The sequence below is a fragment of the Pygocentrus nattereri genome, chromosome 18 (assembly GCF_015220715.1).
Source record: "Pygocentrus nattereri isolate fPygNat1 chromosome 18, fPygNat1.pri, whole genome shotgun sequence".
NCBI classification, from domain to species: Eukaryota; Metazoa; Chordata; class Actinopteri; order Characiformes; family Serrasalmidae; genus Pygocentrus; species Pygocentrus nattereri.
This window is the reverse complement of record NC_051228.1, coordinates 11,993,002-12,010,558: the sequence shown is the minus strand read 5'-3', so window position 1 is coordinate 12,010,558 and position 17,557 is coordinate 11,993,002. Positions and strand designations below refer to the sequence as shown.

Here is a 17,557-nt window from a genome sequence, read left to right as displayed (position 1 = left end):
ATAGACATGAAATATATTGTAGAGTACTTAAGTCCAGGCTTTAGCTAGACACTTTGTATTGTTTCTATGAGACTACTGAGCATTTCCTATCTGTTTTGTTTGATGACTGTAGTTTTTTTTGTGTGTGTTTTTTGAGCTTTTGCTTTGTTTATCCCATTTGCAACTTCTGCCTCATCTCTTGGTACCTTTGCCTGTTTATTTTGACCTGTGTTTTGACTTTTTGGCCTGGACTTTGACTATGGTTTGTGATTTGCCCCTTTTTGACTATGGTTGGTTTGTGTGTATTAACAATCCTTCTTATATCATTCGCAAGTGTCTGGTACTCTGTCACTGCATTACACACTGTGACCAACAATACAGGAGAACCAAGCCAAGTCCGTGCAAAAGGTAATTTCTTATCATTAATATCCTCTTTAACTCATTTAAATCTGATACATCCATGTCTATGTTGGCCATAGTAAAATGGATCAGCATGTGGAATTGCTTTGTGCTTTCTGCCGCTAAATAAGAAAAGCATGATGTTGTCTTTTTAGCTGGATGCTCTGTGAAAGAGTGAGTACACAAACACATTCATAACAGAAGACTGATAAGTACTTATTATCAATTGGTGTCATCAAGATAGCACTTTTACATTTGACTTTACTGCTCTACATCAGTGCCTAAACCAATTAGAACAATGGCCAGTTAAATTTAAATGATTGAGATCTAAAAGCCAGTCAAAACAGAGCAGCTCTCAAAAGCACTTCAGTCCTGATGAGTTTAGAGATGTAAAGAGCTACCTAGTATATTCTCTAAACCCCATGACAGGTGCAGCCTGTGTGAAAGCGCTGACCAGATAATGTGGGTGCTGAAATGAAAAGCAAGACTTTCCATTTCACTCATGCCATGAAGAAGTACGTGTGAATCAGGCCTAAGCTACAAGTATTTGCATGTTGTTCACATGATTGGTTGCTTGCAAACTCTTTAGAACTACTTCATTTTAATTGAATTGAAAATTAGACCCGTGCTGCAAGATATTGTGGCAAGTCCCACAGGAATCCATGGGAGTGCAGACCTCTGCTCTGGTCTAAACATCAAGGCTATTAATCTTTGAAATAAACTCCAATGCAACAAATGTACCAAGCTAATGGCCATAACAACAAATTATTTTCCCTTTGATTTCTTCAAATGTTGACATCTTGTAGGTAAATTTGCAAACAGTCTTTTACAGAAAGAAGACTCAATATTTCTCCACTTAGTATTGAGGGTTTCAAACAGTTGGAAAAGTTTGCCATGCTGGTTTTTGGTAACTATTTTCTATAGGATTTAAATCTGGACTCTGACTAGGCCAAAACCATTAGTAAAAATTATCAATATTCTGGTCTTGTCCCAATAAAATCTTGATCATGTTTTCTTAGTTAAAAAGATTCTGAGAAATCAGTGGGCCTTGTATGAAGGCCTAGAAGGCCCTAAATGTCTACCACAGTATCTGTCATAAAAAATATGATTAGTGTTGACATGTAACCTATATAATGTAACATCATGGATAATTACTTATATTCACAATCTCATTATGTAACCATTATGTAATTATGTAAAAAAAATTAAAATACAGCTACAATGCCTTAAAATATTGGATAAATATGGATGCATGGCAGGTAGCATGTTAAGCTAACAGTCCAATCAATCATGAGTGGGTTGTTTTCTTCTGGAAAGCACCGCTACAGTGAAACATTGCAGATGCACCCATGACAACTTTGCATTTTGTTCTGATTCTTCACTGATTGTAAAAATTTAATTCATGAGAGAATCCACTACTACATATTATAATACACTGCAAATGTATTTGAATTTAGTAGACAATCTTCCCTATTGAGATCTTTTTTTTTTTTTTGAGGGTGTGCTTTTGAGGATGACGTAACCTTGAGACAGTTATAAATGTGTTTGATCTCTCCTGAAATCCTGTTGAAACAGGGTTTGTCCTGCTACAGAAGGTATTGCATCAAACTATTGCATCAAACTAACTAGATTACTTTTTAAAATCCATTCCATGTTAGGTTTACTGAGTTTAGCATTCGCTATTGACTAATTTCTTATATTACAAATGATCTTTTTTATTTTTATTTGCATATATGCTTTGATCATTTATAGTGTGATGATCTGTTTGATGTTTGTATAACTATTCTCTCTTACATTTTATTTAAGACCAGCCTCCTGACATGGCCACTGTGGTACCCCCCGAAAATGCTACAATCATCCGCCCAGCTGCGTTTTATATCAGTGGATTGTCCAACATGCCACATACAAAGTATTACTATATGTTTTTGTGTTTTGTGTACGCTGTGAGTGTTCTAGGAAATTCTTGTATAATAGGCACTATATACCTGGCACGAACTCTGCACACAGCAAAGTATATAGCTGTCTTCAACTTGGCCTTGTCTGATCTGTGTGGAAGCTCTGCTCTTATTCCAAAGTATGCAGACATGTTTCTGCTTGAGAACCAGTACATATCTTACAAAGACTGTCTGACAAGCATGTTTTTTATTTTTCTTTTCATTACAATGCAGTCTTATACTCTGCTTGCTTTGGCCTTTGACAGAGTAATTGCTATATGTTTTCCTCTGAGGTATCATGCTATTGTCACTAAATCCACAATGACTCTAATCATTAGTGGTATCTGGCTTGTCTCTATATTACTTGTTGCAATCCGTGTAGCTCTGATTACCAGACTGTCCTTCTGTAGCTCTACCACTGTTGGCAGTTATTTCTGTGATCACGGCCCCATCTACAGACTAGCCTGTAATGATAATACCCCTAATTTCATGATGGCCTATGCCAATATTGCTGTTATGCTTTGCCTTCCATTGTTACTCATAGCTCTCTCATATATTTGTATTGGTGTTGCATTGCTCAAGATCTCACATGGTGCTGATCGAATGAAGGCTATGAAAACTTGTACTTCCCATCTCATGTTAGTGGCCATTTTTTATCTGCCAATTCTTGGCGTTTATAGTACAGCTCTTATGACATTCCTACATCCAAACACTAGAATAATTAACTCAGTCTTAGCACAAGCAATTCCACCTATGTTAAACCCCATTATATATACTCTGAAGACAGAGGAAGTATTGCAGTCTATTAAAGTACTCTACAAACGAGTCAAGGTGAACTTTGCAATGAAAAATACCATGAAAATCTTTGTAAAGAATTAAAATGATATAACTATAGTTTGGCTCACTGGCATAAACCAGGGGATTATTCACTGTTTTGTTTTTTTAGTTAAAAGACTGGCATTCCTCTATTGAGGCTTGCATTAAAATATGTAATTACTTACTTTTTTAAATTAAATTATGTTCATCATTGTAGTTCAATGCAGTGCAAATGACCTATTTTAGGTAAAGTTTGAACATTTATTTCATAAGCACTCAAGTATATATGAACCAATACAATATATACCAATGAAAGAAACAAATAAAAAAAACTGGAAAAACATTTTTTCAGTTTTATATATATTTTCCTATGCTGTCTGAAAGACACCTATTAAGATTAGTGAAAAGAAAAACTTACCTTTGTATAGCATATTTTACCGTTTTTTATTACACTGTAAGGAAATGGTCAGGTTTGTTATTGTTTGCCTATGCCAACCACTCTCACTGCTCAGATAAGATGATCAGAGTAGGGAATATGGACATTGTGTGGTAAAGCTCAGCACTGGCTGCAGCAAAATGCAGCATAGTTTGCTTTTAAAATTCACTTTATGAATAATCTATCACTACCCAGTTACTATTACTAAGACAGTGCTAATTTCTGCTAACAATTCTTCTGAATTTTAATGTTGTGTTAACTCCAAGCCAATGATGGCATCTCAGCTCTCTACTTTAATCACATAAATGCAAGTGACAGTCATTGTATGAGCATATTCTGTACTTTGACACTGTTCACTGTTTTTCAACAAAAGTGTTTGATATGGTATGTAATCATTGTTAAAAGATCAAAATGTAGCATTTAGTCCCCAGTCTATACAATCCATATATGGAAACAAAGTTGCACAAACAGCTGTTTTGATTTCACTGTTTTTGTAATGTCATTAAATCTTATGCATTGATATATGTCTGCATTCAGCAGGTAAGCCTGTTATAAAGAACATTTCAGCCCAGAATGCTTTTTAAATCAGGGCAACCAATCAGCACTGATAAAATTTACATATTTGTTACTAACACATAAATTTAGTCTTAGCAATATGTGAGATCACATCTCTGTTTTACACTATCCTTTTGATCATTTGTGTATGTGAAAGACCAGCTGTAAAGGCAAAATATGAGTATGAATAGGAGTGTTTATATGACTAGGGCAGGATGTTTGGTCAATTATCACATTTATAACATTTGGGTGCACCTAGGGGTGGAGATACCATGGAGTTTGTGATGAGGGATGGAAGAGAAGGAGACAGAGAAAAGAAGTACCACTTTAGGCCAATGCTTTACTTTTCAGAAAATGGGTGTAAAATTCAATATTGCGCAACATTCACATGGAACATGCTCAGGAAGACAGTGTAAATTCAAGAAGGTGAGGCAAGGTGATAAACCAATATACATGATAGATAATCTATGCATTTATTGCCAATGATTAAAAACATAAAGCTGAGCAGCACCAATAGTATAAACATGTAGTAGATTAACAAGTTGATCTACACTATGTAATTGATAGTAATTCAGTCATAATTCAGTCATCAGTAATTCAGTAATAACTACACTGGGAGTAAGCTAGTGTCAAGACCAAGAGCAGTTCTCCCTTTGCCCCCAGTCCGGATATATTTGGTTTTACAACTAATTATTCTAAATTATGTTTTCTTCTAAATATATTCTAATCACTCATGCCAAAGTCAAAGAAGTAAATGATAGTAAACGGTAAAAAAAAAGAAATAAAAAAACTTAAAATAATAAAATAAAATAAAAAAAAGGAAGGAAAGAAAAGGCCCTCTTCTTCATTGAGCTTCAGCTAGCAAGATGATTCCTGGACAACCAAATGCAAAGATCATCACAAAGCATCGTTCTTTATATTCTATTTCAGAGTGAGCTTATCACCCCACCCCTCCCGTATTATATGATTTTGAATCACTTTTGGTTCCTGTTATTTCTTAATTTGACACTTTCATTGAAAACCTTTATGTTCAACCATCCCTGGCATCTATTCTTTTTAAACTTTCCCAGCCTGGCTGTACCAGGCCAATGCCATCAAGTTACATGTAACCTCTCCAAGCTTGAGGTGCATTCCTGTGTCCAAAACTCCCTTACACAAACAATCAAGGTCTGTGCTTGGTAATAGGATTCATCAACTTCATTTATATGACTATAACGTATTTTAGAAATTTTAAAGTAATAATTTAAAGAAGATTTTTTTTTTATTAAAGTAGTGATTCAAGGAAACATTTCATCAAAAACCCCAACACTAGGCTGAACTCCCAGCCAGCCACCAGGTGGACTATGATGCCAAAGAAACGAAAAGGACAAAACAGATGTCTAGCATGCCAAAGCAGACCTGACCTAACAAAAAGAAACAGAGGTTTCTAAGCCACTAAGTTGCTACATGTTGAATCAACAATGTAACAAACAGCAATTAACAATGCTAATGCCAATTAACAATACTAATGGCCTCACACACATGCACAAAAATCATACACACTTTTATTCAGACAGCACTTTTATTCAGACAGCAATTTTTGATTGGTGAAAGAAAGAATAGCAGCTACATGTCAGCAATGGTAACGTTGGGGCTGAAGGCATTCCAGTAGTCAGAGTCCATATAACAAGCAGGGGTCAAGGCAGAAGCAGGAATTAGCAAAGGCAGATCTATATTCAAAACCAGAAGACGAAAGGTGAAAACAGAGAAACAATACAAAGGAAGCAGGCTCAGAAACTCAGGATAGGAAACACAGAGACTTTGCAAACACAACACCAAAGAAAGGGGTACATAAAAGGGTTATGATGCGTCAATGGTCACTTGACAACACATGACAAGGAGGAGGTGCAGACACAGCCGGCAGAAAGTCCAGAGGAGAGGGCAACAGAGTCGACAGGGTCAGGACCAGCAGCATGGGTTGGCTGAGTGGGTCCCTGGGAAGCCAACTCTTTAGGATCAGAAACAGCACAGGGAACTGCTCAGAAAGCAGGATGGAGAGTCAGGAGAAGAGGATCTGGGAACCACCACAGGCAGGTAGCTTAGGGTGGCATAATGAGGGCATGCATCAACAGCACAGTACTCTCCACGGCACTGGACAAAGTTTTGAAGGCAAATTGAGAGACACCAATACTTCTTGTAGTATTGGGTCAGAAAATCACAATGTTTTCTCCAAACTGTTCAGCTCTTGTCATGGAAAATCCTGGACTTACAAAGTTAAAATTTGTTGGAGGTTTCCCACAGTGCAAAATACTACCTAAGGAAAATTCTCAGCATTTTCTGAGAATTCGGAGGAGGGGTGAAATTACAAAAATATAAGACTTGATTTCTCTCATGAACTCATTCATTTACAAAAGCACATCTGGCAGTTTCTCCAGCAGTGGGAAATATTTTCCTCTAATAATGTTGTTACTGCATTATATTATTTGATATATATGAATTCTGTCATATTTTTCTTAAACCAGTTAATGTAAAAAAGCTAAAGCCTACATAAAACCAAAACTATAATTTTAGGTTATACATCAAGATGCATCAGAAATTGTTTTGTAATAATAATACAAATATCCTATGTTAAACTTGTAAAGAAGGGAATCACAGTTATATATTATCTTAATGCACCATAATTTCATCAGAGATTAATTTTTTTGACTTACCTACAATCAGTATTCCAGAATCTGCCAACTCAGAGAACCTCTATGAAGCTGTACTAAATTTACCTGTCATAGGCCAACTAAGGAAAACTGTCCAGTTCCACTAAATCTCATCTTTTTTATGCTATCTAAGACTGACCCGTGGTATTTAAATGACAGAGCCTGTGTCCAGTTCCACTGTCTTCACCTGTAGTATTTTTTTTTTCAGAGAACTTCTGTTCCGTTCTACTACACTGAGCTGTAGTATTTTATCTCAGAGAACCAGCATCTAGTTCTACTATCTTCAGCTGGTATCAGACACTCCCTGTTGGTCCACCCTGTAGATGTAAAGTAAGAAACGATAGCTCATCTGCTGCTTCACAGTTTGTGTCACATCAGTGTCACTGCAGTGCTGAGAATGATCCACTACCTAGGTACAACCCCAATTCCAATGAAGATGGTACGTTGTGTAAAACAAATAAAAACAGAATACGATGATTTGCAAATCCTTTTCAACCTATATTCTAATTGAATACACTACAAAGACAAGATATTTAATGGTCAAATAGATAAACTTTATTGTTTTTTGCAAATATTCACTCATTCTGAATTTGATGCCTGCAACACGTTCCAATGAAGTTGGGACACTGGCAACAAAAGACTGGAAAAGTTGAGGAATGCTCAAAAAACACCTGTTTGGAACATTCCACAGGTGAACAGGTTAATTAGAAATAGGTGAGTGTCATGATTGGGAATAAAGGGAGCATCCCTGAAAGGGAGCATCCACTTTGTGAACAACTGCATGAGCAAATAGTCCTACAGTTTAAGAACAACATTTCTCAATGTCCAATTGCAGGGAATTTAGGGATTTCATCGTCTACAGTCCATAATATCATCAAAAGATTCAGAGAACCTGGAGAAATCTCTGCAAGTAAGCGGCAAGGCAGAAAACCAACATTGAATGCCCATGACCTTCGATCCCTCAGGCGGCACTGCATTAAAAACCGACATCATTCTGCAACGGATATTACCACATGGGTTCAGGAACACTTCAGAAAACCTTTGTCAGTGAACACAGTTCGTCGCTCCATCTACAAGTGCAAGTTAAAACTCAACCATGCAAAGCAAAAGCCATATATAAACAACACCCAGAAACAGCGCCGGCTTCTCTGGGCCTGAGCTCATCTGAGATGGACTGACGCAAAGTGGAAAAGTGTCCTGTGGTCTGACGAGTCCACATTTCAAATTGTTTTTGGAAATCATGGACGTCGTGTCCTCTGGGCCAAAGAGGAAAAGGACTGTCTGGATTGTTATCAGCGCAAAGTTCAAAAGCCAGCATCTCTGATGGTATGGGGGTGTGTTAGTGCCCATGGCATGGGTAACTTGCACATCTGTGAAGGCACCATTAATGCTGAAAGGTACATACAGGTTTTGGAGCAACATAAGCTGCCATCAAAGCAACGTCTTTTTCAGGGACGTCCCTGCTTATTTCAGCAAGGCAATGCCTAGCCACATTCTGCACGTGTTAGAACAGCATAGCTTCGTAGTAAAAGGGTGCGGGTACTAGACTGGTCTGCCTGCAGTCCAGACCATTGAAAATGTGTGGTGCCTTATGAAGTGCAAAATACAACAATGGAGTGAGTACACAGCGGGCCTGTTGTCAGTCTTGAATGAGTACTGGGAGAGGGTCAATCAAAACATCACTGACCCTCCCAAGACCCCCACGCATCCGTATAAGCCCGGGGACCAAATCATGGTTTTTCTGACCCTCCTTTTTCAGAGCCCACAACTGTACTCGCTGTTACGCGTACTGGTGTCTTAACTGACCTTTTCCCACAGTGGATCCACGCCTCCCGTTGTGTTAAAGCTCCTGAATTATAACCAACTCTGCCTATTATTAATCTCTCTTTTGTTTTGCAGAAGCATGATCCTGCTGATAATGCTCTTTCTCTGCTCGGAAGGTATCTCGCCATGAAAGCTCCTATTGTATGTGTATGTGTGCTGTTGCTACTGTTGTGTATGGGACCGTGTCTTTTCAGGTGCCTCATGGATCGAGTGTACGCTCTGGCCTCCTCACTCATCCCCCACCGGTCCGACTACGTCTTTATGGCACAGACCGTGCGACAGCCCGTCTACGTGTCATTGGAACCATCTTATGATGATGCTGTTTCTGTTTCTGTGTAGGAGCCTTTTTCTCTGTTCTCTCTGATGTGCGTATTGCTTATAACCCATCTTCAACGAGTTATAAAAGAGGGGAATGAAAGGGTTAACTTTCCTTTGGCCTGTCTCTCTCTCTGTCTTGGGACTTAGTAGGATTGCCGAGCTGGTTTATCGCTTCATTCTCTGGTTTCTGAGGGAGAACACTGTTCAAGGAGACCCTTCCTAACACTGCCTATTGACAAGGATTACATCCTCACACAATGCACATTCTACCATTCATTGTAGTCATGTCATGAACACGTTGACCTGACTGTCAAGCATTCAGGACCTCCTATGGAGGAAGTGGACTCAATCTCCTAGAATACTCTGGGCGCTCACAGGAGACCACACAATGCTCCTATCAGAGATCTCAGTCTCCTAATTACTGACTGGGTTCACCTGTCTTGCTCATCAGGTGACTCATAGCATAGAATACTTAAGCCTGGGCTTTTAGTTTGTCCATTGCAAAGTATTATTCTTAGAGACTTCCTGAGCGTTCTTGGTTTGATGGTATATATGGTTTTTCAACTTTGTGATTCGTGTTTTACTTCTGACTTCTGCATCGCCTTTTGTGTACCTTTGCCTGTATTATTGGATTCGTGTTTTTTTAAACTTTGCCTGGACTTGGATTACGTGTATGTCTTGCCCCTTTTGTGACGAGTCAGGATTTAACTTTATTAAATCACTTTCGTCTTTCATCTGCATTCGTCTGCGCCTCTGTGACCCTTGCACTGACTTTCAGTATTGGACTCAAATTGATGCAGCACTGGTGATGCCACTGAAAAGAGCCCTGCCAGTCTTTATAGCTGCTCAGAAGTGAAGGGTCAGTCTATTAGTGATTTGTCAGTTGCTGTTTCAACACAACATTCAACGTTGGCCAAAAGAGAGAGAGCAGTGGTGGTCAATCAAGCCAGAGAGTAAATGAAGAGAGGGAGTGGCATTAGGCGAAAATAAGGCTGATATGCTCTGTTATGAATCAGTTAAATATCAAAATCAAATATTATTGTTTTTTATCTGCACTCCATATTCCAGCATAGGAATACTGCTGATATGCTGCAGATATCTTCAGTGTTGTCATGAAAACATAAAAACTGGACCCTGCACAACCCCAGTTTCAAAAAAATTGGGATGCTGTGTAAAATGTAAATAAATTTAAATAAATACATAATGCAATGAATTGCAAATTATTCACAATAGAACATAGAACACATACCAGATTTTGAAAGTGAGACATTTTACCATTACATGAAAAATATTAACTCATTTAGAACTTGATGGCAGCAACATGTAAGGGTTCAGCCTGCACCGCCTGCTGCCAGCAGACGGCATCGGCAGCAAGGCGCCCAGCCCGCGCCACCTGCAGCTGGCAGAGGGCAACAGCGGCAAGGTGCCAGCAATCACGACTAATTTGACACACCTGGAAACCCTCACGAACATCAATGTTTGTCACACCTTTGTAGAGGGGGTGACCGGTACGGCACTTAGCCCAAGAACAGAGAAGAAAAGAAAAGAAAAGGAAAGCAAAGAAAAGAACAGTACAGAGAAAGATCAGAAAAAAGAAAAGAAACAAAACTGCCCCAAAACCAAAGGGGGACAAGAGGGCTGAGAGAAGGAATTGCGCCAAAACTGAAAAATAAAACAGAAATCCAAGCCTCAAAAGGTGGAAATCCAAGCCTCAAGCAAAGCCCACCAACCACCATAGTCACGGTGGCAGCATCTTTGTGTTTTCATTTTGTTGATTTCACCTTTCTAAGTAACCTTTGTTTGAACATGTCATCTGTGACGTCTCTTTGGTTTGCCCTTTACTTCTGCGTCCCTTTCCACCTTCCTGGGATCACCTTGACCATCATCACTCACTCACTCACTCACATGGTGCAGCAATAGTGCCGCAGACCATCGACCATAACAGCGACGGTTTGAACCTCGTTCCGGGCACTTCTTTAGTGGCCTTGGCAACTGTGTTTTCTATTGTCCATTACATTTTTGTTTTGCTGGGCTTCAGTTCTGTGCTTGGGTCCGCCTCCCCGCCGTCCCGTAACATAACACATCTCAAAAAAGTGGGGACAGGGCATGTCTACCATTGTGTAGCATGTTTTTTTTTTTATTTTAACCAACAGTCTGTAAACATCTTTGAAGTGAGGAGAGCAATTGCAGGATGGCTCCAAAGAGACAAGCTCAAACTCAAGTTCAGGAGCTACAGCAGGAAGAGTTTAGCGATAAGGAAGGACAACTAACTTGCCACCAACCGGTAGTGTACCGCCATAAGCATGGACAAGACATGCAACATGCTTCAGGCTTTCACGCTCAAACAGTGGAGCAAAGGCGAACAGTGGCAGCACAAAGCAGCAAGACCAGAGCAATGCTAGAATTCAATGCAGCACCAGTTCAACCTACTCCAGGAGCAAGTGCAGAGAAGCCAGGTGGAGAGACAAGCTGAACATAGTGAGGAGAACAAAGAAACTTCTAGAGAATGGAAGACACAAACACTGAGGTGTCCGCCGGTGGAAGAATTTCGGTACAAATGTCGGTAGTGACGAGTTGGCCAGCACAGAAAATGCCAATGCTCAAAGACACTGATGACATTGAGAATTTTTAATCGCGTTCAACAGACTTGCAAAAGCAGCTGCATGGCCGAGGAGAGTTAGGCACTACACTTAGTCCCTTGGACTACAGCAAGGTAAAAGAAGCAATGGCGAAACACATAAAGAACTTTACACCCGCTTCAAAGGACTTTATGAAAAGTGGATGATGCCAAGAGAAAAAACAAAAGAGCAGATAGGAAACGGTCATCTTAGAACAATACCTGCAGATGCTCAACCCAAGTCTGCTAAGCTGGATTCTAGAGTACAGCCCTGCATCTACCCTCCTGGCAGTTGAGCTGGCGGAGGCCTACATTTCAGCAAGACAAGCAGAAGGGACATTTGAACTGTGCAAATGCAGTGCAGAGAGGTACCAATGACAGACAGTGTGGTGAGTTTGGGGGTGAAGCTCGGGGTGGTTTGATGCCACAGTACTCACAATCAACCACAAGAGGTTACAACTGCTCATGCCAACCTAAACATTCCAACTGCTAACATAGCGCAATTACAAAACGAGGGGCAGTTCTTTGTGTGGGACAGCATTTTATACAGGAAAAAGAGACAGGTGGAACAGCTGGTTCCTAAATGTATGTGGGCTGAGGTTAAAGCTTGGACACTCTGAGCCATGGGCAGGTCATATGAGGAATGCAAAAACTTTGAATCGCATATCCACCAGATGTTATTGGCCAGTACAGCATTTAGATGTTTTAAGTTACTGCAAATCATGCCCAGAGTGTCAGCTTACAGCACCAATTACAAAATCTAACTGAGCACCTTTAATAAACCTCCCTATAGTGAAAGAACCATTCTTGCGCATTGCAATAGAAATAGTAGGTCCACTCCCCTGTAGCAGAACTGGTAATAATAATGTTTTAGTGGTTTGTGGCTATGCAACCAGATATCCTGAGGCTTTCTCCCTTAAAAAGGTGAAAACACCGCAGTAAAATGCAAGGTAAATGCTTTAATTCAGCTGATCTCACAGGTATGGGTCCCCAGAGAATTTAACAGATCAAGGCAAAAATTTCACCTCAAATAAGTTTAAATATGTTTTTAATTTATTAGGTATTAATGGCATCAATACAACCCCATACTCAGACAAATGGATTGGTAGAGCCTGAAAGCTCTCCTCAGAAAGTTTGTGTGGTTCTGACTGGGACACCAGCCTTCCATTCATCCTGTTCCCCAGGAAGTGCCTCAAGCATCAACAGGTTTCCAGTTGCTTTATGGAAGAGAGATGCAAGGGCCACTGGGCATCTTGAATGAAACCTGTGAGGGACAAGACACTGAAAAAACATCCTTTCCCATGTGCTGAGCATGTGTGGGAAGAACCACCTCAGTCCATACCAAGAGCCATCATCCCCAGCAGTCTCTTCAGGGAGGAGCCTGGGAGGATGCAGGCTGCTCAACACAACATCAAACTGCTGAAGGATGAGCCCATCAGACACACTACCTGCCGAGTTTCCCTATCATGTCCCAGAGAACATTACTGATGAAAGATTGGAAGACTGACAGTGTATTGGACAGACCAAAAGGCATGGCAAGGTACTAGTAGTGCCTCTTATTGGTAATGAAGGCAGTTTTACATTCACCCCCTTCTTTGATACATACCAAGTGGTAAGCACTATAAAGGTATAAGTAGGTGAAAAGTTTGAGCTACAGGTAAAAGAGGCAGAGGATATGTGAATTTTGTGCTAATGTTGTTGAGAGCATGATAGTCAATACAAGGCCTGAGACCTCCATCCTTCTTTTTGATGAAGAAAAACCCTGATGTTGCTGGTGAGGTGGACAAACGGATAAAACCCTGAGCTAACTACCCATCAATGTATTCCCCCATGGCTTTTGCTTCTTCTTGAGTTTACAGGTACACACGTAATTTACGCAAAGTGGCAAGTTCGATGATGTCAATGGAACAATGATGATGATGGGGAAGTTCAGGGACATTCTTTTTGCTGAAAACCTCAACCAGATCAAAATATTCAGTGCATAGTGTGAGCGGGTTCTGGGCTCTGAATGGTGGTAGACCTAGTCCTAAACTCAGTATATGTGAAGCAATGAGAAAAGCAATAATCTGACCAAACTTTGATCTCGCTGTTAGACAAAGAGATTTGTGGGCTGTGTATTTGTTACCAAGGGAGACCTAGAATAATTGGAAATTCTAAAAAGTCAATAACAAGGAAAGGTATGAGTTCTTTGTGAAGAAAGCTGGCTTCTAGCTGAAGTGGTTTGGTAGCAAAGGAGACAGGATCCACTCCAACGGGCCCTCCATCCAACATGGCAAATTTGAGGGGTGTCTAGTGCTCTTGTACTGGAATGTACAGTTGAGCCATCACGTTTCAATAAATGAAATTCCCCTCAGCTCCTCAGCACTTTAATGACAAGGGAGGATTGTCAGCAGCAAATAGTAACAGGCAGGAGTACAGTCCTCGAAACTAACCCCTCTGTCGGAACACTCACCACATTCCCAGGGTTGGCACCTCAGGTCTGTGTGGATGAGCCTGACAGTCATGTAAAACATGACCAGCTGCCCCACAATACATACACAGACCTCCTTAAAGATGACAAAGCCTCTCTTTTCTGATCAGTGCGGTAGAGTCACACTGCATGGGCTCGGGGTTGAACTGTAACCAGAACTATAGTTTACGTGAGTGCAGAGAGAACTTTTGTGCAAGGGTAATTTTTGGAGAAGTTGGTCTAGACATATGGAAAGTTCTGTGAGTTGATCAAGAGTCAACTTGTCATCTTTGCAGGCTAACTCTGTCAGTGCCTTAGGATAAAGTCTATTTCTGAATTAGGAGTTCTGTTTTAGGAGTTCTGAATTCTGTTATTAGGAGTGCAGGTTCATTCCAACTACTTCCTGTGGCTAAAGTACAGAACTCCAAAGTGTAGGTTGATACCAAGTAATTGCCTTTTTTTAAAGCAATTTTTTTGTACAAGAGTTCTTCACTTGATCAACCATCATGAGGAATGTTGAATACACTCTTATAGTGTTTCAGAAGTATAATCTAGAAGTAACACTCTTATAGTGTTTCTCAATATAGTCAAAAAACTTCCAGACAAAATCCAGATTCTTGCAAGAATTTTAAAAAGGTATCTCTGAATTCTAGAGGTTTTGGCACAGTGGGTATCAAACTTATGTCCTCCACAGTGTCCTCACCCAATCCTGCTTCCAGCCTGCAACATAATGCAGCAAATGTTGTGGGCTACAAAATGCTCATCTTTTTCCTAATAAAAGCCCCCCCCCCCATAATAGCAATGTGAGTCCTGCAGTGCACACCCCTCCAAGTGAGGCCTCACCTAACAGAGAGGGAAACAGAATCACAGCCTTGATAGAAATCTAGAAAAAAAAGTGGTGAGATTTATGAACAGCAATGGAAAATGTGGCAGATCTTGGTGAAGTTTTAGAACTGCTTTGCACTTGAGGAGGAGGAGCTGGGACAGACTCACTTAGTGCAGTATGTCATAGTGTAACATGCTGACAGAAAACCAGATGCTTGCGGATGATAGTGATGGTGGTTTAATGAAAACAACCAACCGAAGCAAAAAGGGGCAGAACACAAAGCGTAGTCAGAGTCCAGGCAAAAAGTCAAAACATATAACAAAACAACGAGCAGAAGTACCAAGGGGGAAGGCATAAGACTGAATTGAATTGAAAACAACTAAGCAAAAGGGTCAAAACACAGTCAAACAATCAGAATCAGAAAAGAGCATGCTCAGTAGTTTCTGGGAAACAATACTTCACACTGAGACTGACTAAAGCCTGGGCTTTTATACCTGGGCTACCTGTTCTCTGAATAAACACACAGGTGGAAACACTTAAAATTCAGGAGGTTGAGAGTGCTGATAGGAGCGCATGCTAGATTCCAAAGTCAGATGGGAATCCACTGAATTCTGGGTAATGTTGTCTTCTCCATGGTTGGTGATTGAGTGCAGATCTTCTCATGTGATCTCCCAGAGTGTTCGGGCCACGGAATGGGGATGACCAGGATGACCACTCCTCCCACCACCGGGTCTATGAACAGGGGCTGAACCTGAGCTGCCAAGATGCTGGACCGACGAAGGTTCCCCATTCTTGTCCTTCAGACAGGCAAGCAGTGAACAAGTGAGTTTCTTGCATGGACATCCTCTGGGGTGAGGAGCTGACCTTTCAGGGTGCTGACAATGAAAGTCTCGATTGAGACCTGTGTCTAAGACATTCTTGGCCGGCACCCAACATTGTTCCTCTGGGCCATACCCCTCACAGTCCACCAAGTATTGGAGTTGCCACATCTCCGGGAATCCAGCAGTCTGCAGACAGCATATACCAGAGCCCCTTCTATCATCTCCGGTGGCGGGGGCATGGCATCCAGGATAGCCTCATCCAAAGGCCCTGTGACCAAATGTTTAAGAAGGGATACATGAAACAAATTAGAAACTGTGCATCTTGGGGGTAAGTCTAAACGGTAAGACATGTCATTAATTCTTTTAATTATCTTGAACGGCCCCATATATTTAGGCAATAGCTTATGGCAACTGCCCTCTGGACAGTCAAAAGTCCTTGGTTACCAACCACACTCTGTCTCCGGGTTGAAAGACAGGTGTCGGACCACAGTATTTGTCTGCTTGTTCCTCCTGATGCTGTATCACATTCTCGATTTGTTGGTGTGTCTGTTCCCACACCTCATCTGAGACCATTTGAGCACCGCCTCAATCTTGTGCTCATCCATGATTATCCCTTGTTGGCTAATGATGTACCCCACAAAAAGGAAACTGACTGTAGGTGTAACTCACACTTCTCCCCCTTGATAACACAGCCCGGACATGTTGCACAACAAATCGTCCTAACATGTCCCTGAGGGTGTCATTTATGAATGTCTGTAGCACAGCGGGGTGACAGACAGCCCGAATGGCATCACCAGATACTCATAATGCCCCCTAGCAGTCAAAAATGCTGTCTTCCATTCATCCCCTTCCTTCACTCTGATATAGGATATATACGGAGATCTAGTTTAGAGAAATGCTGGGCACCTTCTAGCTGTTCCAGCGCTACTGGAACTATTGGTAGGGGTTAAGGATAGGCCTTGGAGATTTGGTTAAGAGCTCTATAGTCCATGCATGGCCGTAACCCCCATCCTTCTTCTAAATGAAGAAAAAAATAGAAGTGATAGGAGAAGTGGGTGATCTGATAAATCCTTGTTCTAGAGTTACATCTATGTACACATCTAGGGCTTTTTGTTCTTCCTGTGTTAATGGATACACTGTAGCTTTGGGTAGGACTGGGTCTTCTGCAAGCTCTATGGCACAATCATAGGGCTTATGAGGGGGAAACTTTGTTGCATTCTGCTTGTTGAAAACTTCTTTTAAATCTATGTATTCAGGCGGTATTTCAAAAGAAGAATCGGAGTTGGGGCTCTCAATGGTGGTAGAACAAAGAGAAATGGAAGGGGTAGCAATGCAGTGATTCAATGCTCTGACAAGTGTGTAACAGTATGCTGAGTCCAAGAAATAGTAGGGTTATGCTTCTCTAACCATTTGGAGCCCTAAGATCATTTCAAAGTCTGACTATTCAAGGACCAGGAATGACAGCTTTTCAGAATATAAGGCACTGGTATGCGTTTCCAATGGTATGGTGGCTTGAGAGATCTCAGTCCCACTGAATCACCATCTAAAGCAGTAACCTTCAGAGCTGTTTGGAGATTCCTAACTGGAATCTGTAGTTGCTCCACAATCCTGGTATGAATAAAGTTTCCTTCTGCTCCTGAATAGTCATGAAACAACAAGAGATTTTGGATATCAGCACAGGTAACAGTATATCAGCACAGGTAACATCATCAATTTAGAAACCAACCCCTTTGTGAGTGAGTGAACTCCACGTGCTGTCCAGGGGTTGGCAACTTGTTTTGTTGTGGTCTCAATTGGCGGTCCCGGAGTAGATGACCCACTTGACCACAGTACAGACAAAGGCGATGAGCGATTCGGCACTATCTCTCTTCTTGTGACAATCATGCAGATTCACAT

The 17,557-nt window shown here is 40.8% G+C and overlaps 1 protein-coding gene across 1 annotated transcript; it reads left to right on the top strand.

Moving 5' to 3' along the window:
- Positions 1-2,198: 2,198 nt before the first annotated feature.
- Positions 2,199-15,666, top strand: LOC108439230 (olfactory receptor 1F1-like). The gene is made up of 4 exons (XM_017717500.1): positions 2,199-3,179; positions 8,706-8,746; positions 8,825-8,965; positions 15,516-15,666. The coding sequence occupies exons 1-4, from the start codon at positions 2,199-2,201 to the stop codon at positions 15,664-15,666; spliced, it is 1,314 nt and encodes a 437-aa protein (XP_017572989.1).
- The last annotated feature ends 1,891 nt before the right edge of the window (positions 15,667-17,557 follow it).